Source organism: Lonchura striata, chromosome 4 (genome assembly GCF_050655825.1).
Source record: "Lonchura striata isolate lonStrDom1 chromosome 4, ASM5065582v1, whole genome shotgun sequence".
Lineage (NCBI taxonomy): Eukaryota > Metazoa > Chordata > Aves > Passeriformes > Estrildidae > Lonchura > Lonchura striata.
This window is the reverse complement of record NC_140706.1, coordinates 63,232,579-63,257,289: the sequence shown is the minus strand read 5'-3', so window position 1 is coordinate 63,257,289 and position 24,711 is coordinate 63,232,579. Positions and strand designations below refer to the sequence as shown.

The window sequence follows — 24,711 nt, the reverse complement described above, 5'->3', positions numbered from 1 at the left end:
GAAGATGGTGAAGGGCCTTGAGGCGAAGCCACGTGTGGAGCAATTGAGGTCAGTTCAGCCTGTAGCAGACTGAGGGGAGACCCCATTGCAGTTAGAGATTGAAGGGAAGAGGAGGGATAGGCACTGAGCTCTTCTCTGTGGTGACAGCGAGAGGATCCCCCAGGGAACGCCCTGAAGTTTTGTTGGGGAAGTTTAGGTTGGATGTCAGGAAAAAAATCCTACCCCCAGAGGCTGGGCCTGCGCTGGAACAGGCTCCCCAGGAAAGTGGCCACAGCACGAGCTCAAGAAGCATCCGGACCACGCTGAGGCACAGTGTGACCCTCGGGCATGGCCTGTGCAGGGCCAGGAGGCGGACTCGGCGATCCTCGCGGGTCCCTTCCAACTCGGAATACGCTGTGATCGTACACAGGGCGTGAAACGCGATGCCAGCCGCGATCTGAACTCATGTTTCCCGTACGGCTGTGCATCGCAGGGAGGCGGGGACGCCGCGGTCGCACCGAGCGCCGCCGAGCTCGGCGGGGCCGGCGCGCGCCGCAGCGCCCCCAGCGGCGGCGGCGCGCGCTGCTCGCGGGGGAAGTCTCGCGAGCGCGGGCTCGCGGGGCGACTCGCGCGCGGCTTGGCGGCTCCCGCCGGGACGGGCCGGGCCGGGCCTCGCTCCCTCCGCCGGCCGCGCTCCGACACCCGCAGGCCGCCGCCGCCGGCAGATCCCGGCTGCCGCCCGCGCCTGTCCGCAGCACGCAGCCCGCCGGACGCCAGCCCGAGCCTCGGCGAGGCGCCGTTTCCTCACGACGCGGATCATGTCCGCCGGGCAGCCGCCGCGGCCGGACGAGCCGCCCGCGCCGCCGCTGCCGCCGGGTGCCAACACCGGCGAGGCCGCGGGGACGGGGCCGCCCTGCGCCGCCGGCCTGGCCGGGGGCGACGCGAAGATGGAGGTGAGTCGGTTCGGCCGCGGGGTCCCCCCGCTCCCCCGGCGGCAGGTGGGACACCCGGGCCGCGTGGGGCCGCGGGAGACAATGGAGGAGCGGCCGCGGGGCCGCACCTGGCAAGGCCGGGCCGCGCTCGGTCCCGCCGCCCTCCCGCCGTGAGCGTGGCCCGGCGCCGTGCGATGTCTGCGGTGTCCCGTCTTTCTCGCCCCCTCCCCGCCGCGGAGGGGTCGCGCTCGTCCTGCCGCTGGGACGCGCGGAAGAAGGCACTGCGGCCGAGGCACGCCACTTGTTTTCCAAACGGGGCGGCGGGAGCCCCCCGCGCACCCCCAGGCTTTCTGTCTGCTCCTGCTTCCCCGAAACCCTGCCCAGCCTTTGCGCTTCCTGCTCCAGCCGCCAGCCAGCCCGGTGTCTAAAACGCATGAGCGATATTTGTCTGCTGAAGTGCTTCAAAACTTTTTTCTATTTTTTTTTCCTTTTTTTTTCTTTTGAGAAAAGAGGTGCGAGGGTTGTGAGAGGGGTTGTTTTGGCAACAGGTGCATATATTCCAGAAATTTCAGGGGGTTGGAAGTGATTGCCTGGAGATGCTAATTCTATCGCAGCATTGTTTCTTTAATGATAGCAGGAAACTGGTCGGTCCTGCTTTCAGCGCTGGGTATTTTGTACTCTGAGTCACGCTGGGCTGTTCAACCTACTTGTGCTAAATTACATTGCAAATGCCATGTTTTTCGGATGAACAAGTAGCCAAAGCACTGTGGGAAATTAATCTTGCTCGAACCTGCAGAAATAGGGCACTTCCAGGCTGGAGTTTAGCGTGTGCAGGCTGAGAAACGCGTGCTCTCGTGGCGCCCGTGTGCGAGGGCTCTCTGTGCTGCCAATTCCGTTCCTTTTTTTACCTTGGGAAGGGATTTCCTGGCGTACAGTGAAGTTTGAGTTGGAATGCCTTGGAGCCGTGAGCATCTGAAGGACTGTTTTCCCTGGTCTCCAGCTCAACTGCAGGGTTCTGTCATCTGTGCAGCAGATGATGAGCTCGGATGGCCGTGCCGCTCTGCTGCTGTGCTTTCCAGGTTAGGCATTGTGGCAGAAAGGGGAATTGCGAACAGAAGTTCCAACGGTCCTCTGCTTGTGCTTACTTGGGTGTTGGCTCAGTCCAGTGAGGGATGAGTAAGAGGATTTGGTTGTGATTTCAGAAGAGCTTTAGCCATAACTTCTTACACTCAGTTCTTTATATTCTGACTAGTGAATTAAACATTTGTGTTAGGATTTTTCTGTTTCCACATGCCTCACCTGCTAGAGGCTTGTGAGGAAATACCCACTGACGAATATCCTGTTTCTTGCCAGCCTTTGTTTCATTTGTTTCTTCTCCTGTTCCTTTGTTCTGTATTGGCCGATAAAGATTTAATTTAGCCCCATACTTACTACGCTCAAATAAACAGTAAAAACACTTGACGGCATCTCATTTGTTTCATTTTCTCAATCTTTCAACAGTTATTTTGTTATGTGTTACCTTAGCATTGTTTATCAGGGAAGGATCATCTCACTGCTTTTAGTTTTAACAACAGGAGATGAAAATGCATATGGGTAGACGATATGCAAAGAGTTAACCTAATGACAGAAAAGACAAGGATGAAAAAGCCCTGATCCAGAAGAGTAATTTAAGGCAGTATGTTAAGAATTTGGCAGGAAGGGCATGAGGGAAGACTGCCCTCTCCTAGCCAGCTGGTCCTTCTGTTGTTAGTAGTACCATGGGTGATAAACATTATTTAATTTAGTAAACTATGTAGGAAAAAAAAAATACAGTTTCCTAAACTCCTCCTCAGCTTTCAGGACAAAAGTGCAGTGTGGATTCTTGTTTAGATTTGTTTTTTTAATACACAGTGATGAGGGATTGGGGTAATCTGGCAAAAACCTTGAAATTGCTTCAGGCCTAGAGCTGGTGCTTTCACAGTCCGTCTCAGAGCCAGCTTCAGGGGGGTTGGCTCACAACCCTAGAACTGGCATGCTGATCTCCTGGACCACAGCTGTCTCCCTCATTCACATTGATGTGATGCTTTAATGATGGAGCTAAATCAGATTACAGAGACTCAGCTCTGTCCCTCACCCTGTGGCAGGGATCTCCGATTCATCTCCAGGTAATTGTATAGGTAATAATAGAGAACTGACTACTGTCTATCCACATCAGGTGCTACGACCAACTTTTGCTGCTTTGATACAATGTGAAACGAGCTTGTTCTCCTTTAGATGGGTATCTTCTCTTTTTCAGAAATATTTCTTCTTAATTCTTTTTCATCTCAGGAGCCTTTTGATGATACGTCTCTGGCAAAGCAAAAAGAAATCCAGGAAACAGATCCTACATATGAAGAGAAAATGGTATGTAATATTTGGCACTGTGTACATTTAGTACTTATGCACTTATTTAAAATAGATTTGAGTTTTCTGTTTGCTTGTTTGAAATATCTTAAACAGATTTATAAAGATTTGTCTGGGTATTAAAAAATATTTAAGTAACTTGAAACAAAAAATATTCAGAAGAACACTTCTGGGACCATTCTCCTTTCCAGGATTTTAAAGTTACCTGTAGAGCAGTTAATCCTCTAGGCAAGGGGGATTATAAAGAGTTGAGCATTCAGCTTCTCGGTCAGAACTGGAAAGATTGTCTAGGAATCTCTTTATGAAGCTTTAATTAGAGTCTTCAGATTTTTGAAGATGGATGCTGGTTTTGTGCTTCACAGGTTAGAAAGGAGAAAATTTGTTATTTTCCTTCTTTTTTATTTTTTCATAGTTTTTATATATAAAATGTAAGAGATGGAGTTGCCCATTCCTCACCATCTCATTGCAGTTTCTTTCTCAGTTGCTCCCTGTTTGCCTTTCTTCCTGTTTGGAATTCCAGTGAAATTTTCTTCATAGGAAAGTGAAACTGATTCTTATAATTTGCTGCTTCCTGTGTTATTTCTTCTTTCCTCTGAAAATAACCCTGTCTCTTCTGCATATTTCTTTGTGCTACTTTGTGGCACATTGAAGGATGTGAATTTGGAATTGTCTCCTTTATTCTCTGACAGATGCAATAACAAGGGCAATTGTGTTTTAGAGATGCATTGAAAAAGAAAATGGGAAAAGTGTCTCTGTTGGTATAAGGATAGTTCAGGGTTGCAGAGTACAGCCTGTTCTTTTCTGTGTGCTGTCTAAAAGACTTACATAATATTTCTTAGTCTCTTAAAAGAACATTCTCAAGTGCAGTGAAAGAAAGTGTGGGGATGTGTGTGCAGGACCAAAACTTGATGAAGATTCCTTACTTAAGTCTTAAAGTGAGGAACCTTCTACAATGCAGTCTGCATCTCCTCTACTTCTGTTTTGTACAGCCAGTAAAAAAAAAAAAAAAAAAAAAAAAAACTTAAAAATAAGGGTCAGCAATTTGGATGGTAGTGAGATCTTACCTAGTTTAAACCTCAGAAACTCTTACAAAAGTAAAGAAACAAAACCTATGAAGAATAGACACAAAAACTTCCATTTCAATGTGGATTATAGCTGTGTCATTCAAGCTTAAAATACCCTTAGAGTGAGTCTGAGTCCTGTGTGGTACATCGAGATCTTTTTTGTGGTCTCTTTATTCTCTAATACTTTGTCTTCCTGTCTCTTCCATAGTGCAGGATCTACTCACACTAAGGAGGAAAACACTCACAGAGCTGCCATTGCTTTTGCAGAAGCCTGGAACATATGTTCTTTTTTACTAAGAAAGCGGACTTCCTGTAGCTGTGCAGCAAGTTGCTAAATATCAGGTTATGCTGTGGCAGATGGCAGAATGTCAGTGGTTACTGTTAGCCTTAGTAGTTACTGAAGCTGGTTTTAGCTTGATTGTCTGTTCAAAGTCTTGGTGTGGCCTTGGCAGGGTGTGTTGATTCCACATGGAACCTGTCTCAGCGAAGCTGAGCCTTTCAGATACTAATATTGTCTGCTGTAATTTTTTCTTGCAGAGTAGAAACAGCAGCTCCTATCAAAGGGGGCAGCCTGATTAGTTAGGCTGAGCATATCTAAGGTCTCTGCTACTGAAACAGATGTTCTGGCTTGTGGCTATGAGCTGTTCTGTCCTCACTGCCTCCTTTTATGCCAACTCTGTTGCTTATCTGACAGCACAGGGAGGTGCTGTGTCTCACTGAGTAGGCAGGTCACCAGTACAGTAGAGAGCAATTGTTGCTAGTTCGGTTAAAATGAATTAGTACAATGAAGAATCCTCTGTGTGATGTGTAGGGGAAAATTTCTAGGAGTGGGACTATCACTTTTGATTGGAGAAAGTTGTTAAAGGGAGTCTGGCCTTATCTAGTCAGACTTATGCAATCTTTGTGCCAAAATCAGATTTTAGTCTTGGCCACAGGTCTGTCTCACAGCTCTGATCTTGCGGCATAGCAAAGATGAGCCTTGTCCCCACAAAAGAGTATTGAATCTGTCAGCATCAGGTATATTGATGTTACTCATTTCTTCTTTGGTGTTGTAGTGATGTGTATAAAGTAATGTGAATCTATATTCAAGAAGTATTTGTTTGCTTTTTCTTTTGAATTAATACATACTCAAATGTCTCACACTTGTTCCATTTAATTTTGTCACCAGCAAACAGACAGAGCAAACAGATTTGAGTATCTATTGAAGCAGACTGAGCTCTTTGCTCATTTCATTCAGCCTGCTGCTCAGAAAACTCCAACTTCACCTTTAAAAATGAAACCTGGACGTCCACGAATAAAGAAGGATGAGAAACAGAATTTACTGTCAGCTGGCGAGTGAGTGATGAGACATACTATAAATAAGATTTTATTGTACTTTAAAAGTGGAAGTTGAACTTGCTAAGCTTTTGTCCCGTGTCTGTGTGTGTACACCGTTTTTTTCAACTGCCCACCTGTAAGTTGAGGGTTGCTTAACAATTCAAGGAGTTACAAGAGATTTGTGTTGATGCTTTCCAGCATGAAGAAAAGCAGGGGCAGAAAAGTAAGGTAGTCATGGCTCTAAATTGTAAGAGCCAATGGAGAACATCGCTATGCAACACCTTACAGGCAGCTTGAGAATTGTAAGTCTAGAAATTTGGATTGCCTTCATTGCAGTTTATGTGGCTGCAGTGTTTGGCAGGTGCAGCAGAACTTAAATGCAGTGTTGTTCCCTGTCTTGTAGGTAAAAGGCCAGTACCGATGCACACATTAATCCCTGTCCAGTCACTTTGGGCTGATATTTGAGCCTGCTGAACATGAATTCTAGTGAAGAATGTTGCTAGAAACTTTCTTTCTTTGTGTGTAAATGTTCTGTATTGCAATATATACATTAATATATGTTGTCACACTATGACACGGAAATAACTCACGCACTCACTCTAAGATCCAAAAGAAGAGAAAGAGGAAGTTTTATTTCTGATCTCACAGTATATAGAATTCCGAAAGTGACAGTGGATTGGAGGATGAAATTGCCACCTCTCCAGCCACACTGGTCAAACCAACAGTCCATCAATTCTCTCCTCCCACAAAGAAGAATGCAAAACAATCATTTACATGAACAGTGCATGAGAAACTCCAGTAGAAATATGTAAACATCAGAAGGCATAAAATACTTATAAAAGAACTTTAAAGAACAGGGTGACAATACATTGCATTTAATTTTGCAGCAACTTGATGTCTTTTCAGTTTGTCCACAAACTTAGTACTGTCTTGGACTTTTCCAGCTATCGGCACCGTAGAACAGAGCAGGAAGAGGACGAGGAGCTGTTAACAGAAAGTTCCAAGACAACAAATGTCTGCACTCGATTTGAAGAATCTCCATCATGTGTGTTTCCTTCTTTTTTTTGTTTTTTTTTTTACCCCTGTACTTTTTCTTCAAAATGTTTAAAATTAACTTGATTTGCACACTTTCTAAGGACAGTGAAATAATTGGGTGGGACGGTAGAGGGAGGAAAAAATCCAGTACCTAGCTAATGGTACAAAATGTATTATTGAGGAACTGCTTATTTTCATTCCGGCTAGAAAGATGGTCCAGTGAGTCTCGTCCCTTAGAAATCTGGTTGCTATGTTTCAGTTAATAGTAAAGAGTTAAGTCTGTCATCTTACTGGTTTTGCCTATGTAACCTATATTCTGATACAAAGCACCTAGCAGCTTCCAGTTCATTTTATGGTATTCAGTATTTGGTTGTTTTAATGTTTGACTGTGTTTTGATTTTGACAGTGATGATGGATTTGAAATTTCTGTGTGCTTTGTGTTCTTGCAGAAAACAAAGCTGTTGCAGCAACTTGCAGAAACAAAATTAATATGTTGCTGTCTCCACTCTGCATTGTCCTTGAATTTGTTACATTAATTTATTACTTGATTTTGTTCTGTAGCTTTGGTAATCACTGTCAGTTAGCAGTTAACAGGTGGTGAAATTCTTTCCAAAGTTCTTGTGTATCTTTTAGTCTATTCTTTTATGTCTTTTAGATGTGAAATGGGGAAAGCTGCGTGATTACCAGATCCGAGGACTGAACTGGCTCATTTCTCTGTATGAAAATGGCATCAATGGTATCCTGGCAGATGAAATGGTATGCACAGAGCCTGTGTTTAGGATCACTTAAAAACACATGCAATACAATGCCATTTTCGTCCAGCAGTTTGTATATATATGGGAGTTTTAATAACACAAAATGCAATATATAGTTTGCCAGTCTTATTTTTCTACTGTGTTTAAAGTCACTAATTTTAAAAGTATCAAAGGTATTTTGATTTAAATAAATAGTGCAGGCAGGTTTCAAAAACAGAAATATGGAAAGGGAATCCATCAACCTTTAGGACCATGAAGTTAGTGGAGGGGAGTTGTTCCACAGAATGACATGTCCTCTGTTTTCTTTCTCTCTAAATTGCAGGTGCTTTGTTATGTTATTCTTCAGCTGCCCTTGCAAGGAGAGTGTCATATGAAAAGAGCATCGAATGTAGAAACACTTCCTATTGTTAGGGCCATGTGTAGATATTAGGATATGAGTGTCCTCTATGGACTGATGTCCACAGAACAGCTAGAGGAGTGGGAATTTTCCTGAAAAAATGATGCAAAGATAGACATAGCTAGAGAGCTGTGTTAAAATTTCTCATACATCATGACCATGGACATTTCAGTTGGCACTGGCCATAGTAGCTTTTCCCTGTGTTTTCTGTTCTCTTTCCTGAAAGATAAGGGATGAATGCAGAAGAAATTGTAATAGTTTCAAAGGCAGGTGTTTTTGTCCCCTTAATAATTTTAGATGTATCTCTTTTTCATAAGGAGTAGAAAAGAAGAAACAAAAGACTGAAGTCTAATTAATTTCAGTGTATTGCATTTGCCGTATCTTGTAATTTCTGTGTAATAAAACGTAGAGACAAAAGAGTTTAAATTACTGTTCAGTAACATGCTTCACTTTTAAATACATCAAGGTCTTTTTTAAACATAAATGCTTATGAATAGAGGGTTTTTTTCTTGGCTAAGTGGAGAGGGTTGTTTTAACGAAAACACCTTGGAGGCTTTATGAGCCCTTGGATTTGTGGTATTCCAATATCCATTTTGTGTAAAAGAGATTAAATATTACTAAATTTTTTTTAACTTACTCTTAGGTATTAATTGTTTTGAAATTATTAAAGCATTTCACACAGCCTATAAACACTTTTCCTCATCTTGTACCCGGTGCATTTTGGTTATTTTGAAGAAAAAGTCTTTAGAAACAGAAATTACTTGTGCTTATGGTGTTTGGGGTTTTTAATTCCTGTGCATTTGAATTATAGTTTTGAATTACTTAAAGTATAGGAATTATCTGGTTTTTCAGTACTTCATCAGTTTTGTTTTAGTTAAAATTATATGTTGAAGATACTGTGTTATACCAGATTCTCAGTATTTGTTTTCTTCTTTGAGATATGCAGTTTTTTACACTTGTTTGGCTCTTTCCTCACAGAAACTGATGTAATTTCTGGCCTGTGGAAGCCTCCTTTTAAAAAGTAATTAGAACATATTTACAATATGAAGCTTTAATAACATAATATATACAAAATATGACAGATACATGAAAATATATAATAAATTTAAAAATCTTTAAGAATCCTTAGGAATCTTTAATTTATTAACTTAATCACTTTATGTCAAGTTTAAGAGAATACCTAAGTCAAATTTTTAAAGTTTGACCTTTAAATACACCATAGTCTGCAAAATAAAAGTTTTAGGAAATAATGTTTCCTTGTGCTTTTAACAAGTTGTCTGTACTTGAAAGGGAAGGCAAAATTCTAACTTCATAATCCAAGGTTTCTGAAATTATACTCTTGCTACTTTGTTATAATGAAATGTGAGAAGCCCTGCAAGCTTTTCCTAAACAAGACTTTGATATCCTTTTTGTATCTCCCTCATTCATTCAGGCTTCTGTACCTTCCGTGCTGTGCTCAGAGCTCATTCTTGAGTTTTCTTAAAGGTTTTCTGAGAGGTTTTCTTTTTTCTAAAACATTGTGTCTTACAGGGTCTTGGGAAGACGCTGCAAACAATTTCTCTTCTTGGCTATATGAAACACTACAGAAACATTCCTGGACCTCACATGGTGTTAGTTCCCAAGTCCACTCTGCAGAACTGGATGAATGAATTCAAGAGATGGGTACCAACACTTCGAGCAGTTTGTTTGATTGGTGACAAAGACCAGCGAGTAAGTTAGGATATGGTAGTTTTTCCTGTGTGTTCCTGTGTAAATCCAGCTTGTGATCTTGCTGTCCTTTCCCTTTACTTCCTGGGGAGGGATGTTACTTCGATTTGTACTGGTTTAAGACTTACAATGCTGCCTACTTGGAGTATAACCAGCTTAGAATTCATTTGTTTGTTGCCCAGATAGTGCTTCATCACTTTATGTTCATAATTTCTTTTTCAAAGATTTACAGTCTCCTTGTATGAAGGCAGGACACTGCCTTCATGAGACTTGATATAGGAAAATTGTAACAGTGCTGCTGTGTTCTTTTCGCTTTAAATTTGACAGAGCTTCAGTAACCAAATGTCACCTTGTTATCTAGGCTGCCTTTGTGAGAGATGTGTTGCTGCCTGGAGAATGGGATGTCTGTGTAACATCATATGAAATGCTTATCAAAGAGAAGTCAGTATTCAAAAAGTTCAACTGGAGATACCTTGTTATAGATGAGGCCCACAGGATTAAAAATGAAAAATCTAAGGTAATTTATTTACACTGAAGAAGAGATCTATGTGGGTTATTTAAGTGGTGGTGTGGGGACTAGTAATGTTTTACATTTGGTCATGTCTCAATGTCCTTCAGTTATCAGAAATTGTGAGGGAATTCAAGACTACCAACCGGCTGCTATTAACTGGAACTCCACTTCAGAACAATTTACATGAACTCTGGGCACTTCTTAACTTCCTTTTGCCAGATGTGTTTAACTCAGCTGAAGTAAGTCTTCATTTCTGCTAATCAAATTCATTTTGCTGGTTTTCATGATTTGAAAATAGACCTGGATATGTATAGTTAGTGGTGTCAGTTACTTTTAAGTGATAGATTGAGTTAGAAATGTTTGTGTTATAAAGCTTTTTGTAAAATAGGCCAAATAGGGTAATTTGTTCTTTTACTTCCTGGCTATATGAGAGTTGTATTTTTCACCATTGTGATACTATTGCACCTTGAAAGGAAGCCTCTTATAAACTGGTGATTTTGTTGATACAGGATTTTGATTCGTGGTTTGATACCAACAACTGTCTAGGGGATCAAAAACTGGTGGAGCGCCTTCATATGGTGAGTGCTTTTGCCTTTTGTACAAGTGTTATGTTTACATAAGTTAAATCCAAGACAGTTCTTCTAGTGCTTCTTATGATAGACTATTAGGATGCAAGAGATTATTCCACAAATTTTCAGTCAAGCAAAATTAAGTCAAAGGACACAGAATGATATGAAAGATGATTTTGACCTAATCATTGAGTCTTTCAAATAAAGCACATGTATAGCAAATAATTTCTCCATATGGGTTGCCTTTTTTTTTTTCCACATTGTCTAATAATAGGTCTTGTATCTGTTATAGAGAATATCTGCTCTTTGATTTGTCCATTGACCTGGTCAGTGTTTCAGTTTCCAAAATGCATTTAATGATGAACCTCTTTCAGGTGCTACGACCATTCCTTCTCCGTCGCATCAAGGCTGATGTGGAGAAAAGCTTGCCTCCAAAGAAGGAAGTTAAAATTTATGTGGGCCTCAGCAAAATGCAGCGAGAATGGTAATTAATGCATGTGCTGGACTGGGCTGTGGTTAAGGCTCAGAAGGAGTGTGCTGTCTATGACTTGAAGGTTGTGTGGAACTCTGTGGTGTACTCCCAGTTCATACCTATTTCTTTGTGACACTGCTATGCCAGAACCATGCATGTCAGGGAGATTTACGTGATTAAATTAAGGGTAGGGTGAGCTTTTGACAATTACTGTTGCTTAAAGACTTAAGGAAACTTGCTTAATTTCTTGTTTAAAGAAAAAGAGACTCAGGAGGAACTTTTTGGCTCTGCTCAGTTCCTGGATGGGAGGGTGCAGCCAAGTGGGTCAGCCTCTTCTCCCAGGCAACAGGACAAGAGGAAATGGCCTCAAACTACACCAGGAGAGGTTCAGGTCAGACATCAGGAGGAATCTCTTAATCGAAAGGGTTGTCAAGCATTGGAATAGACTGCTCAGACAGGTGGTGGATTCACCATCTCTGGAGTTATTTAAGAAAAAGCTGGACATGGCACCCAGTGCTTGATGGTGTTTAGCTTAAGGTCGGAACTGATGATCTCAGAGTGCTCTTCCAACCCAGTTGATTCCGTGACTCTGTGCTACATTTCTGACTTGCCAAAAGGCAAAAGAATGTCACCCAACCCATGTCCCATGGCTGCCATGATGCTGAGGGCAGGTTCTGTCTCCCACAGTCTTTTCCTTGCTTACACCCATTCAAACCATTCCTCCTCCTCCCTCTGCATCACCAAAAGATACAGCCTGTGAATAATCTCCCAGCTTCATTTTAGACTTCATTTTAGAGTGAACAGAAGGGTTTTTTTCTTTCCTTGCTGTAGGTATACCCGAATCCTGATGAAGGATATAGATATCCTGAACTCAGCTGGGAAGCTGGACAAGATGAGACTGCTGAACATCCTGATGCAGCTACGAAAATGCTGCAATCACCCATACCTCTTTGATGGAGCAGAGCCTGGCCCACCTTACACAACAGACATGCATTTGGTCACTAATAGTGGCAAAATGGTAGTTCTGGACAAATTGCTACCTAAGTTGAAAGAACAAGGTATGCATCTCCTTTCTGGGGTTTTGAGAGTTTTTTGATTCAGTGATATTTTTGTGTATTCTGAGCAAAAACCAGCCTACTTTAGCCAGGATTATTGATACCAGCTTGGATCAATAGTCCCATTATGGCTTTTTGTGCTGAAGTGGTTTGATTCTTTTTTTTTTTTTTCCCATTTTTTCATCCCACATTTTTTTCCTAATTTTTTCATCCTAAGTTGAGACCATAAAAAACATCATTTGATTGGGAACTTTAGGTTTTCTTTCTTAGCCTTATTAGTTATTTTGAATATAATTATGTAGTACTTTAGCCACACCATTGATTTTCCATGAAGGACCATTTCAGATTCAGAGTCCTCATATAGAGTTCAAGTCAAGTCCTGTGTGAAATGTTGCTCTTTCTTGCTAGATGTGATTTTGAGCAGCACCTGAGGTTTTCTATGTATTATATAAACACTCAGACATGGGGGAACTCTTGAATTGTTTTAAAGTTACTTGATATTAGGGACAAAGATTTAAAATGGATTACTATAAAACTCACTTGCCACAGAGTTTTTGACACTGGAATCAATTTTTAACTCACTATTTTTTGAGTATGATTACAGTAGTAACTTTGCTAAAGAAGCTGGAGGTAAGTTTGTGAGTGGGGACACTTTGAAGAAAAACAAAACTATGTCCAAACCTCAGCCTTCTGTACTATAAAAATAAACTGTACTTTGTATCTAGGTGTCATCCAGGCAGCTGTGGCCATATAACTCAAGACTAAAAACCAAACAATTCAGTGGTTACTGTGCTTTTTTGATCTTGATTTCTTCCTGTTAGGAGGTTTATTTATGATGTGTTGTAATTAATACTGGCCGGGTCTCAAATCAAATCGTCATCTTAAACAAGAGAGTTCAGTATTAACTGAGAGAGTTCAGTATTGTCCAAAGAACAAAAGGGAGTAGAAACTTTGTTATATCCTATGTTTTACTTATATTTCTCCAGTAGCCTGGAAATGGTTGAGTATGTATGCATAAAGTACTGAATATTTGCTTTTTTTTTTTTTTTCAAGTTGTTCTCGGCAGGAAAGTAAACTGACAAGTACTTAGGAAGAATTCACTTTATTTCTGGAGATCTCAAATCCAAAACAAACAAATACTTCAAAATTTTATTATTTATACTTGATTATGTTTTTATATTTGTGTTACATCTTACTCTGCTGTGTCTTGAAACTTTTTCTTGTGGCGTACAACACAAAATGAAAGGGAAAAGCCATCCATTAATTAGACAGTGACATATCAGAGTAAGACAAATGTATCCCATGGCATGGATGTGCTGTGCCAGCAGCAGCTGCAGCCCTGCATTGTAGTATGGGGTCTGAAATTCAGACTACTTTTCTTCTTAGTATATGGAATTGTCCTCCTTCCTTTTCTGGTAGTGCAGACTTGGAGAGTTTGTTTAATCTTACATTTTGGTGAAAGCATAAGAAACCTTTTTACCCAAACAGGCTCAAGGGTTCTAATCTTCAGTCAGATGACAAGAGTCCTAGATATCTTGGAAGATTACTGTATGTGGAGGAATTATGAATATTGCAGACTGGATGGACAAACTCCTCACAATGAGCGACAGGTATTTATAATTTTAAGAATTGTATTTATGTAAAAATACTACTTGTAAAACATTTTGTTTAACTGATACGTTCTTTTCATTTATTTAGGCTTCCATTAATGCATTCAATGATCCTGACAGCTCAAAATTTGTGTTCATGTTGAGTACACGAGCAGGAGGTCTTGGAATCAATCTGGCTACTGCTGATGTTGTAATTCTTTATGATTCAGACTGGAATCCACAAGTAGACCTCCAGGCTATGGTAAGATTCCAGATGGAAATTTTGTTTTTCTTTTCTTTTTCTCACTGAACTTTGCTAGAAATATGTACTTCCAAAATAAATTGGTATTTTCCCATTTTAGTACAGCAATAGGATTTGTAAGACCAATTTTAATTTCAAATGCAGCTTCCATTTTGTGGAACCATTAGTCATTAGTCACATTTAGGTTATACAGTGTTTTATGCAGTGGGAAATGCTGGGTGTATGCTACACCTTTAATATTGTTTAATGCAAATAGCCTACTTGAATAAGTAAAAATGAACTAAATCTAGGTTGTTAATCCTGAAACTATAAAGCTTTAAAGCTTCACTTTTGTGGGGAGTGGAGGTGAATGTGTTTGCACTGTTTTTCTTGTCATTTTGAAAATACGATAAATTTGAATTAAATTTTTCAAAAACTGCTTTAATGGTGATGGTAATGGAAGGATCTCGTCTTTGGGGTTTTTTTTAAGTAGATTTGGATACATCTCCATCCTGGATACATGTCAAGGACCTCGGTGACCACCTAAGAAAGCAAAGCTATTTAAAAACTGCCAGTGTTTTGTTGGGTTTTTTTTTGACAAGTGAGGCCTTTCAGAGGAAATGTCTTTAATTATTTCAGTTAACCTGTGGGGTCTCAAGTACTCTAGCAAAAATTACTTCTAAGGAATGATGGAACTGATGTCTAATAGCTCAAGCGAGGCAGTACCAGCTACCACTACAGGTGTATGCTGAGAACACTGATTCTCACAGTGGTTCATGTTTCACTAGTCAGGAGAGGCAGGGTATTGTAGTTTTCCTGAACTATTCATGGTACTACTGAAGGATTTTGAGAAAGGCAGCTTTTGGTCAGCACAGAGATGATTTCTTCATGCTTTGATTTTACAGAAGGCTGCTTAAGATCAGAAGCATGCAAGTCTTCTCCCCTGTGTGATTTTAATGAAAAACCCCAAAACCTGCTATTTTTTAGCCATGACACATAGAGACAGACTCACTGTCAATGTTACTGAAAAAAAAAAACCTGAACTTGCAATGTAGAGAAAAATGTAATATCTTGGGTAGCCATGGATAGTTACTTAAATATTTAAGTAACCTGTGCTGTTCTGTTTTGTAAATTCATGTACTGGAAATAATGAAAATCTTAAACCTAAGTATATAGTCATACTGGAAGGCAAGTGCTGAATTTTTTGTTACTGTTATGGGCAGGATCGAGCACACAGAATTGGCCAGACCAAGACTGTCCGGGTGTTCAGGTTTATTACAGACAATACTGTGGAGGAAAGGATAGTGGAGCGTGCAGAAATGAAACTCCGCCTGGATTCCATAGTCATCCAGCAAGGCAAGTATATGAAGGCACTTTGTATCTAGGATGAAATTCTCTTCTTCTCCTATTGTAAATCATAGTGGAATCAGCCAGTAAAAGCCAGTAGGAATGTTGCTTCTGCCTCATCTGAGCTCTGAATAGAATGTGCAAAGGCCTCATCCACTTGAAAATTAGTTTTATTGTAGGAGTAGGCATTTACTCACTAACCTTTTGCTTTCCTCCCTAGTGGGATATAGTCAGATTTGGTTTTTTAAAGCACTCAGTTTCTTCTTTAAACTAGGGAAATGAATGCCTTTCCTTTTTCTAATAGATAGAGAAAAGTAAGGTAACCTTAATTGACTTGCTTGGAATCAGTAATATATAGCTTGTATGTGGAAATACAAGCGGGAGAAAAATCCTATATTGCTCTTTCCATAACATAAACTCTTTAGTGAGTTGCTATCCTCAAGCATTTTTATGTTTAGGAAGATTGGTGGATCAAAACCTGAATAAACTTGGGAAGGATGAAATGCTGCAAATGATCAGACATGGAGCGACACATGTGTTTGCCTCAAAGGATAGTGAGATTACAGATGAAGATATTGATCACATTTTGGAAAGAGGGGCAAAGAAGGTGAGAAGGTTTGAAAAGGGGAAGCCCACATGTACATTTAAATATGATGGCAAGATAGTGAGTCTCTGGTTGATAACTTGGTTCCAAGCTGGAGAAGTAAGGGGTTGTGCTGTAGAGGGTTTTTGTGTTATTCAATCATGTTTGTTTTTTCTGATGTTGTCAATAAGATGTTTTATAGTCAAGTACATTCTAGAATGGCTCCTCTTCTTTCTGGCAACGGGATGTTTTAAAATGAAGTACCTTTCAGAGTGTCTCCTTTCTGGAATGAAATGTTTAATAATGACATGTCTTCCAAAATGGCTACCATTCTATCTGAGAATGAGATGTTAAAGAATGAAGTACCATCCAAATGGTTACTGTTCTTTTCTGTATCCCCTGTCCAAGACTGCGGAAATGAATGAAAAACTTTCAAAGATGGGTGAAAGCTCCCTTAGGAATTTTACTATGGATACTGAATCTAGCGTGTATAATTTTGAAGGGGAAGACTACAGAGAAAAACAGAAGGTAATGTTTTAAGTTTCTTTTTGAGGAATGCACTGAATTGCATGTTTTAATCATACTTATTTAAGAGATACTGGATAATATAGTGTCATGTATGAAAATAGTTTAAATAAAAAGACTTATAACATTAAAAATGAAGTAGATCTAATTTTACCTAAAACTTGTAGCTGGTCTAATGATCTTGCAAGACTTAATTTTTGGTTTTGGGGATGGTTTTGTTTTTATAGTTGGCATTTACAGAGTGGATTGAGCCACCTAAAAGAGAAAGAAAAGCCAATTATGCTGTGGATGCTTACTTCAGAGAGGCTCTTCGAGTCAGTGAACCAAAAGCACCCAAGGTGAGTTGACTAATCAAAGGAAGTAATTTTCTTGAATATACATGGTAAATGGCTAAAGCTGTAAGCAACAAATAGGTCTTTAGTAATAAAAAACTGCTCTGTTCACTTTTATAAAGTGGAGAAATTATTTAAATTTAGAAAAAAATTTCCAAAGGACTTAAGACAAACTTCTGTGAGAAAACATAAGAACAGTATGACACGTGTAAGATGTTAGGGAGGGTAAGATCAAGTTTTTTCTGGTTCTTATTTGAGCAGCTGTAAATTTTCCTGTGGAAGATTTAAATGCATGTGACTTTTTCACCAGACACCTCCTCCTCCTCCCAAAAGACCTCTCTTCCCCTTCTCTCACTGCTCTTTTACTTTTAGAATTTTTTGTGGTGGTTGGTGTGTCTTGCATGGTGTGACTTTTTTCCCCAAGTTGAGACAGTGCATTTTTGTAACAATAATGGTTTTTGTTTGCTCATAAACTTAAATCACTTCTTACACAAAAGAAGATTCTGGATGTGAAAGGGAGCAAATGTAAACTTTGTGTTTCAGGCTCCACGGCCTCCAAAACAGCCAAATGTACAGGACTTCCAGTTCTTTCCTCCTCGCCTGTTTGAACTATTGGAAAAAGAGATTCTCTACTATAGGAAAACAATTGGTTACAAGGTAACTGAAAATTTCCTTGACCAGAGGGATGGAGCACCTCTGAGAATTGGAGTTGTTCTGTCTGGAGAAGAAAATACTCCGGAGCAACCAGATTGCAGCCTTTCAGTACCTAGAGGGGGCTTACAGGAAAGCTGAAGAGGGACTTTTTACAAGGGAATGGCTTTAAACTGACAGAGGGCAGGTTTAGGTTGGATATTGGAAAGGAATTCTCCACTGTGAGTGTGGTGAGGCACAGGTGGCACAATTTGCCCAGAGAAGCTGTGGATGACCCATCCTTGGAAGTGTTCAAATCCAGGTTGGACAAGGCTTTGAGCAGCCTTGTCTAAGTAGAAGATGTCCCTGCCCATGGCAGGGGGTTGAAAAAGAGGTGATCTTTAAGGTCCAGGCCCTTCTGTGGGATCCTCTAAATTCCCACAATAGAACAGTTTAATGCAACAGTAGGAGAATATGTACTTTTTCAGCCTTTACAGTAATTTAAATGGGATAAAATCATGTTCAGCTGTAGAAATTATTAGGTTATATTAACAGTTATGTTTCACAGAATTATCTGTGAAAAATTAATTCCGTTTTAAAAAGTGCAAAACCCTTTCAGGTACCTCGTAATCCTGATCTCCCAAATGCAGCCCAAGCACAAAAGGAAGAGCAGCTTAAGATTGATGAGGCTGAACCTCTTAATGATGAAGAACTAGAAGAAAAAGAGAAACTTCTAACCCAGGTATTGTTGGGTCTTCAGTGAGACTGAAATAAACCAAAGCTTGTTTTGTGTTCCACAGCATTATGGGAACATTTTTTGGTAACTGGTTGGTATGTGCCGTAGTTAACACATATGCACATTTTGGTGCTGACTGAAAAAAGTTTCTAGCATTAGGTTTGTCATAGGTCTGTGTCATAGGATGTCTTTGAGGAACGTGCACCAAGTTAGTGCACTTGGATTCTCCTGCATCCTAGTCTGGCATTGACTTTCCTATGGGACCTTGCAGAATGGCTGCAGAGCTGGGTGTGCTGCATTCCACATTATTTAATGCACATCTTCTGCCTCAGTTTCATGCCCATATGGAAATGAATCTTGGAGTCTGAACAGTCAGTTTTCCTAAACTACATCTGGTTAGTGGGTAGTTCCCCTCACTAAAAGAGGGTGTGAGCTGAATAGATATGTAATTAGGAAGTGTGTATATTTAAATAATTTAAAACAGGTGAATGCCTGGTATGCCTTATTTGGCTATTGTATTTACACGTTGTATTTTGGCAGGGAATCGGAATTACAGGACAGGATTTCTTGCTTGTGTAGTAATGAGCTGGAACAGCTCACTGTGGAGACACCAGAATCACAGAGGTCAGGAATCAGTACAGTCCAGTAAGCTGTGGCTAAATCACAACATGGCTGGCAGAACTTGCAACTTCCCACTACTTGTAAAAGTTACTGGTAATATGAAATGAGCCTATTTTGGCTCATGACTTCAACAGTACTACTTGTGTCCCTGCTGAGCATCATCATCACAGGATGGCTTTAGTCCTTCTGAGGTAGAATGACCAGGTGCAATGGCTGAGGGTGACTTGGGACACCTGGGGAGCCTTTTTGATAAAACAAAAGCCATTACACTGCTTGCTTCACTTAAGCAATTTTTTTTTTCTTAGAAAGCAATCCAACAGAGAGACTGTTAGGAGGAGGGACTAATTTTTCAGCTGAAAACTTAACAGAACTTACTAGGTAACTAAAGGACTAGTACTAGTCATTTTGTAGTATTTAAATGGAGAGACTACAGTGACTGCAGTATAAAAGCAGTTTTACCAAATTAAACTGCAGAGAAAGAAAAGGTTTAACACTGTGGAATGATGAAAGTGTTACCAGCAATTTCAATAAACCTGTTTAATCAAATTCTGAGATGGAAAAATCCTGTACCACTGTGCAGTGTTTCCTCTTGATTGCTGTATAGGGCTTCACTAACTGGAATAAGAGAGATTTCAACCAGTTCATCAAAGCCAATGAGAAGTGGGGCCGTGATGACATTGAAAATATAGCACGAGAAGTCGAAGGAAAAACCCCAGAGGAAGTCATTGAGTATTCAGGTAACTTAATTCTGTACTGAGCTCTGAGAGTATCTAACTCGACTTGGCTCGTCTGAGCTGCCTGAGAACATGGTAACATCTTACTGCTGAGAATTTCTTACACTGCTGTTTAGGATTTTTGGGGTAGAATTATACTGACGTATTTTGGATCTGTTGATCTGTCTTTTACCATCATTACTGCCTGCGTAACTAAGGCTGTACTAAAATGTACACATAAACTCCTGCTGACCCACTTCACTATATCCTGAATCTAACTGTGTAGCACTGTCTTCAGTTCTTGTTAATTTTTGCAAAAGGAAATCCTGAGAAACACTGCTTAGCTGGAGAGATTTCCCTTTTCCTTGTATTCATTAATGAGAAGTTAACCTTTACCTCCTCGAGAGCAGAACACAGTAAATACATCATGATTGAACATACAGTGACCGCTGTTTTTTGTAACCTGAGTCCACTTGGCTACTTACCTCTCATATCTTAGAACTTTTTTCCACTGTAGTGTAGCTACAAAGTCCTGGCACTACATTTCTTAAGGTATAGAGCAGGCTGAAAATGTGAAAAATACTTTTAAAAAAACCCCTTATTTAAACACCTAATTGTCTTTTAGGCACTTGCTTGACTTTGGGCACTCAGTTGCCCTCTTCCTTCTCTTGATAAAACTGTATTGTTACATCCATTTCCATTTGAAGAAGCTTTTTTTCCTTTGAGGAGACTGGCACACAAAAATCTTTCTGGCCTCACTTAAACTGAAGATTCCTATATCTACCCTCTTCAAAATAGCATTTGTAATACTGCAGCACATGATAGCCAGAAGGAGGAAGGTTTCTTACCAGCTAAAGGGATATCTGTTGTTATACAGCAGTAAGCTCTGGTAAAAGGAAGGAACAGCTAGCATCCTTTTTTAAGGCTAAACCTCTGACTTTTACAATGCATGATAAGAAACTAGCCAGTTGTTCCTTTCTCAGCTGTGTTCTGGGAAAGATGCAATGAACTCCAAGACATAGAGAAGATCATGGCTCAGATCGAAAGAGGAGAAGCCAGAATACAGAGACGAATCAGCATAAAAAAGGCTCTTGATACAAAGGTGGGTTTGCTCAGTTTCCCGCTCTTTTTCCTGGTGCCAGTGAGGGGAGATGCAGGACTCCTGTCTGGACAATGCTGCTGATGTATGAAGACACCTTGGGCATGACATTGGCCTATTTGCATAACATTCAGCAATTTCTTCCTAGGCTTTTCCATCCTGTGGAAGTGCTGTGATGACAGCCTTAGCTATGGTCTGCCCTGGTGTTTGTAACAGTTCGTATTGCAGCACACATTTCAGAGTGCTGTGTAACAAACTCCACATAGTACAGGCTCTGGGGAGGAGCACAGTTCCTTCTGGACACATGTAACTGAAATTAGGAGAGTGAGGGATAGAGATGGAGAAAGAGGGATGGAGCGAGAGAGAAATGGGGGGATAGAGGGATAGATAAATGGAGGAAGAGAGGGAGAGAGGTGGGTGGGGAGAGAAAGGGGTAGAGAGATGGGGAGAGAGAAACAGAGGAAGACAGGTGGAGAGAGATGGAGAGAGGTAGAAACTGGCAGAAGTAGCAGGAGATAGCTAGATATAGTGGAAGACAGAGGGAGTTAGAAACATGAGATGAGAGAGCACTTAAAAAAGACTAATCCGACAGAGGAGGCTTTTGTTTTTGTCTGTGTTTTACCAAGTAGTATTTGGTAGTGAAGAGATTTCTAGTTAATTAAGACACTTTATCTGAATTTTCTCCCCACTTCAGGTTTGCTGAGTTAGTTGTTTTCTAGGGAAGAAGTGTCAGACTCAATAGAGAAGGCAGCCGAACCATGTGCTAACTCTCATGCACCTTTTTGCTCTTACTCTGACTTTAACAGTTCCTGAGTCTTGCCTGTTTTTAAGTGTAGTGAAAATCTGCCATTAGTCAAGAGATTACAAAGCTGTCTATTGTCTAAACCAGAATTTGCCAGTTTACATAGCTTTGATAAATGCACTGTTCTGAACCTAACAGTCATTTTCTTGTGAAGACTTAGCATGGAAGATCCTTAAAGATCTAGGTTTCTGTTCTCATGTGATTTATTTCTTTTATACAAAAGACTTCAGTGCTAATTCTGACCTATTTCTTAGCTTTATGTGGTCTTATTTGTTTTGTTCAGATTGGGAGATATAAAGCCCCTTTCCACCAACTAAGAATATCCTATGGTACTAATAAAGGGAAGAATTACACTGAAGAGGAGGATCGCTTCCTAATCTGTATGCTTCACAAACTAGGATTTGATAAAGAAAATGTCTATGATGAATTAAGACAATGTATCCGAAACTCGCCGCAATTCAGATTTGACTGGTTTCTCAAGTCCAGAACTGCAATGGTATATATATATAGCTCTTTTTTGTTCATGAATGCCTATCACAATATTAAATTAAATTAATTAAATTGCTGCTGAAATACTTAGGTAGGTGCATGGGAACAAGGCTTTACCTTTTTATAACTTTCTGACAGCTGTATGGGTGTCAATGTAGCCATGGCAAATGGGAGGAGTAGTTCAAAATTCTAAGGTACCCTTTACCACTTTGAGTTAAATACAAATGTATTTTACAAAGCAAACATCTGCAGTCAAATCCATCCCTGTGAAGCCAACCAGTAAGTAAGTATCATGAAACATTTAATTCTTTGTTACTCTGAAAAGATTGAGTGAAACACTTACTATTCACCAACATTTTTAATGTTCTAAGAGGATTTTTACATTAAGTGGCTGCGTAAGGTACTGATTGAATGTTGCATAATGCAGGAACTGCAAAGGAGGTGTAATACTTTAATCACTCTAATTGAAAGAGAAAACATGGAACTGGAAGAAAAGGAAAAGGCAGAAAAGAAGAAACGTGGACCAAAACCATCTTCGGTAAGATTTAAAAGGCATTTCTGTGAAAAACCTCACTTGAAAACAGCGTTTTTCCAAGTGTCTAGGACAAGCGATATGTAAGGTTATTTGAAACCAGCAACTTGGAGAGCAATGTTAAAAGCTGCCTGAAGTTCATGTCAGTGTTCAGCTAGTCCAGTTGAGGATGTCAAATAAAGGAAAAAAGGTTCTTAAGTGTAGCTCACATGCTTTGGATCAGATAAACTTGTTACGTTTTGGATCACTGGGTTGGTACACTGTATAGATTGACCCTGGTAAGTACATCAGGGATATATTTGGCATTTTGATTTATATAAACTGCTAAATCATCCACGGATCTATTTACAAATGGGCCTCTAGAGCTAGATTTGGGAAAACAGCACATCTGCTTGACAGCGCTCTTTGCTGACTAAATTCAAAGTATTGCTAATATGCAGGCCTATTTTGTAAATAAAATACGACCTTTACACATTTTCTTAACTCCAATTGTTCAGGTTGTTGCCTAGAGGTGTTGTAGCAAAAACTTACATAACTTACTTGAAATTGTGTAGAAATCAGTAAGGTTAATAGTGATGGATTAAGTTTCTTAGACATGTTCATAGAACATTTAAATGGGAATTTAGAAATATCTTTTCATAATAGGAAGCTTTATAACATCCTTACCTGTTTTTATACACTTTTTACCTCTGTGAAATCGTGCTTTTCCAGATTTGGAGAATGAAAAACAACAGCAAAGATGTGCATATTTACCATATGCCACATTTGCAGTTTATCAAATTTTAAAGTTGCCAGGGTGTCAGTCTTCTCAGTCTGCTTTGTTTTTGAAACACACTGCTTGCTCACAACCTTTCTGTATGACAACAACTTACTATAAAATCTTACCTTGCAGGCACAGAAGCGCAAAATGGATGGCACTCCTGATGGGCGTGGGAGAAAAAAGAAGCTAAAGCTGTGAATGCAGAATTTTTTAATCTCTAAATTTAAGAAGTAGTTCTTTAATTTACGGGTCTTCATAAGATGTACTGTATAATGCTTAACTGGTTTAAAGAACATTGGGTTCATCTGTTTATTGAACTAGAACATAGTACTTAATTGTAGTTTCACTTTTTTAAATGCAACAGCTGTGCTGAATTTTTTTTACCATTAACACTTGAAGTAATAAATTGTCTTCATTTATTAATAAGGCTTCTTGTGACCTCTTTTTGATTAATGTTTCCACTTCAATACATACTTATTTAGTCATTCCCCAGTTTTTTTTGTCTTAGGTTGTTGTGAACATTATGATAAATAGAACTGTTTAGTAGTGTTTTCTTGGTACAAGCCACCACTCAAACTCTATTTCTGGAAATTTTGTGCCTCTGGCTTTACCTTTACTGAACTTACTGTACCAATATATTCAGTTCCTTGAAATTTGTGGAAAGGCTGCTTATTTACTTTTAGAATAATGATTGAAACAAAACTGTTAACACTTTTTGATTAAAATCTGTGCCAGAGGAAAGCTTGGTGAGTCATGCTGAGGTCTGCACTTCATTAGAATGGCCTAAGCATGGCAAAATTGGGTCTGTTGGCAAACAACCGCAAAGCCAGAACAAGGAAAAGTGACAATTTGGGAAACAACCCCTTCTCTCACACACTCAGGTGTGGTTAAATGCAGAGATGGTTGTGACTGGAGTGAAAGGAACTCGTCCTGACTCCAGCTGTGCACAGCTGTAGTTCACAACTCTCACTCTGCCCTGAGCCAGTGCCATGCATGAGTGATCCCTACGTTGTCCCTTCCTGGTGCTGTATCTGGCATCTGCTGACTGAGATGCCATCATCTCATATAGCATAACTTTGGAATCTACTAAGAAAAACAAACCAAAACGGAGCAAATGCTCATAAGCTCTGCTCAGTTTTCGCCTGGCAAGAACACAAATCTAAAAGGCAGGAGCTTTATGTAAACAGAAATGATGAAAAGTCAGTTTTGCTGAGGAGTCCCAAATGCAGCACAGTTCTTAGTGGCACAGGACATGAGTTTCTGTTTGTCTGTGACTGGTTTACAAACCTGCTGAGAGCAGGGTGAGTAACCACACTTGCTCTTCAGCAAGTCCAACAACATGATAATGTGTAGCAGTGTTAACAGCCAGGCCACAGCATGTCACACTTTGAATTGTCCTGGCAGCCCCTGAAGAAATCAGTTTAACTGTTTAAACATATCATTCCCTAAAGAAAAATGCTTTAATGCTGAAGCCTTCCTTTAAAAGCATCCATTTTCACCAAAGCCCCCTCAAACAAATACTATTATAAAACCCCAA

The 24,711-nt window shown here is 40.0% G+C and overlaps 1 protein-coding gene across 3 annotated transcripts; it reads left to right on the top strand.

Annotated features, from left to right (window-relative positions):
• Positions 1 to 690: 690 nt before the first annotated feature.
• Positions 691 to 23,600, top strand: SMARCA5 (SNF2 related chromatin remodeling ATPase 5). 3 transcript variants are annotated; one of them, XM_085578213.1, is made up of 24 exons: positions 691 to 932; positions 3,219 to 3,293; positions 5,526 to 5,692; positions 6,619 to 6,719; positions 7,365 to 7,465; positions 9,392 to 9,571; positions 9,930 to 10,085; positions 10,187 to 10,318; positions 10,589 to 10,657; positions 11,023 to 11,132; positions 11,952 to 12,178; positions 13,664 to 13,785; positions 13,874 to 14,026; positions 15,229 to 15,361; positions 15,811 to 15,959; positions 16,344 to 16,463; positions 16,688 to 16,798; positions 17,336 to 17,449; positions 18,042 to 18,164; positions 19,384 to 19,516; positions 20,476 to 20,594; positions 21,677 to 21,889; positions 22,310 to 22,420; positions 23,307 to 23,600. In XM_085578213.1, the coding sequence occupies exons 1-24, from the start codon at positions 798 to 800 to the stop codon at positions 23,370 to 23,372; spliced, it is 3,120 nt and encodes a 1,039-aa protein (XP_085434339.1). In that variant the 5' UTR covers positions 691 to 797; the 3' UTR covers positions 23,373 to 23,600. The 3 variants fall into 3 exon arrangements, with proteins under 3 accessions (XP_085434339.1, XP_077639153.1, XP_085434338.1); XM_077783027.2 differs by having other exon boundaries at positions 774 to 932; positions 15,229 to 15,365; positions 15,815 to 15,959; XM_085578212.1 differs by lacking the exon at positions 21,677 to 21,889 and having other exon boundaries at positions 774 to 932.
• Positions 23,601 to 24,711: the final 1,111 nt, after the last annotated feature.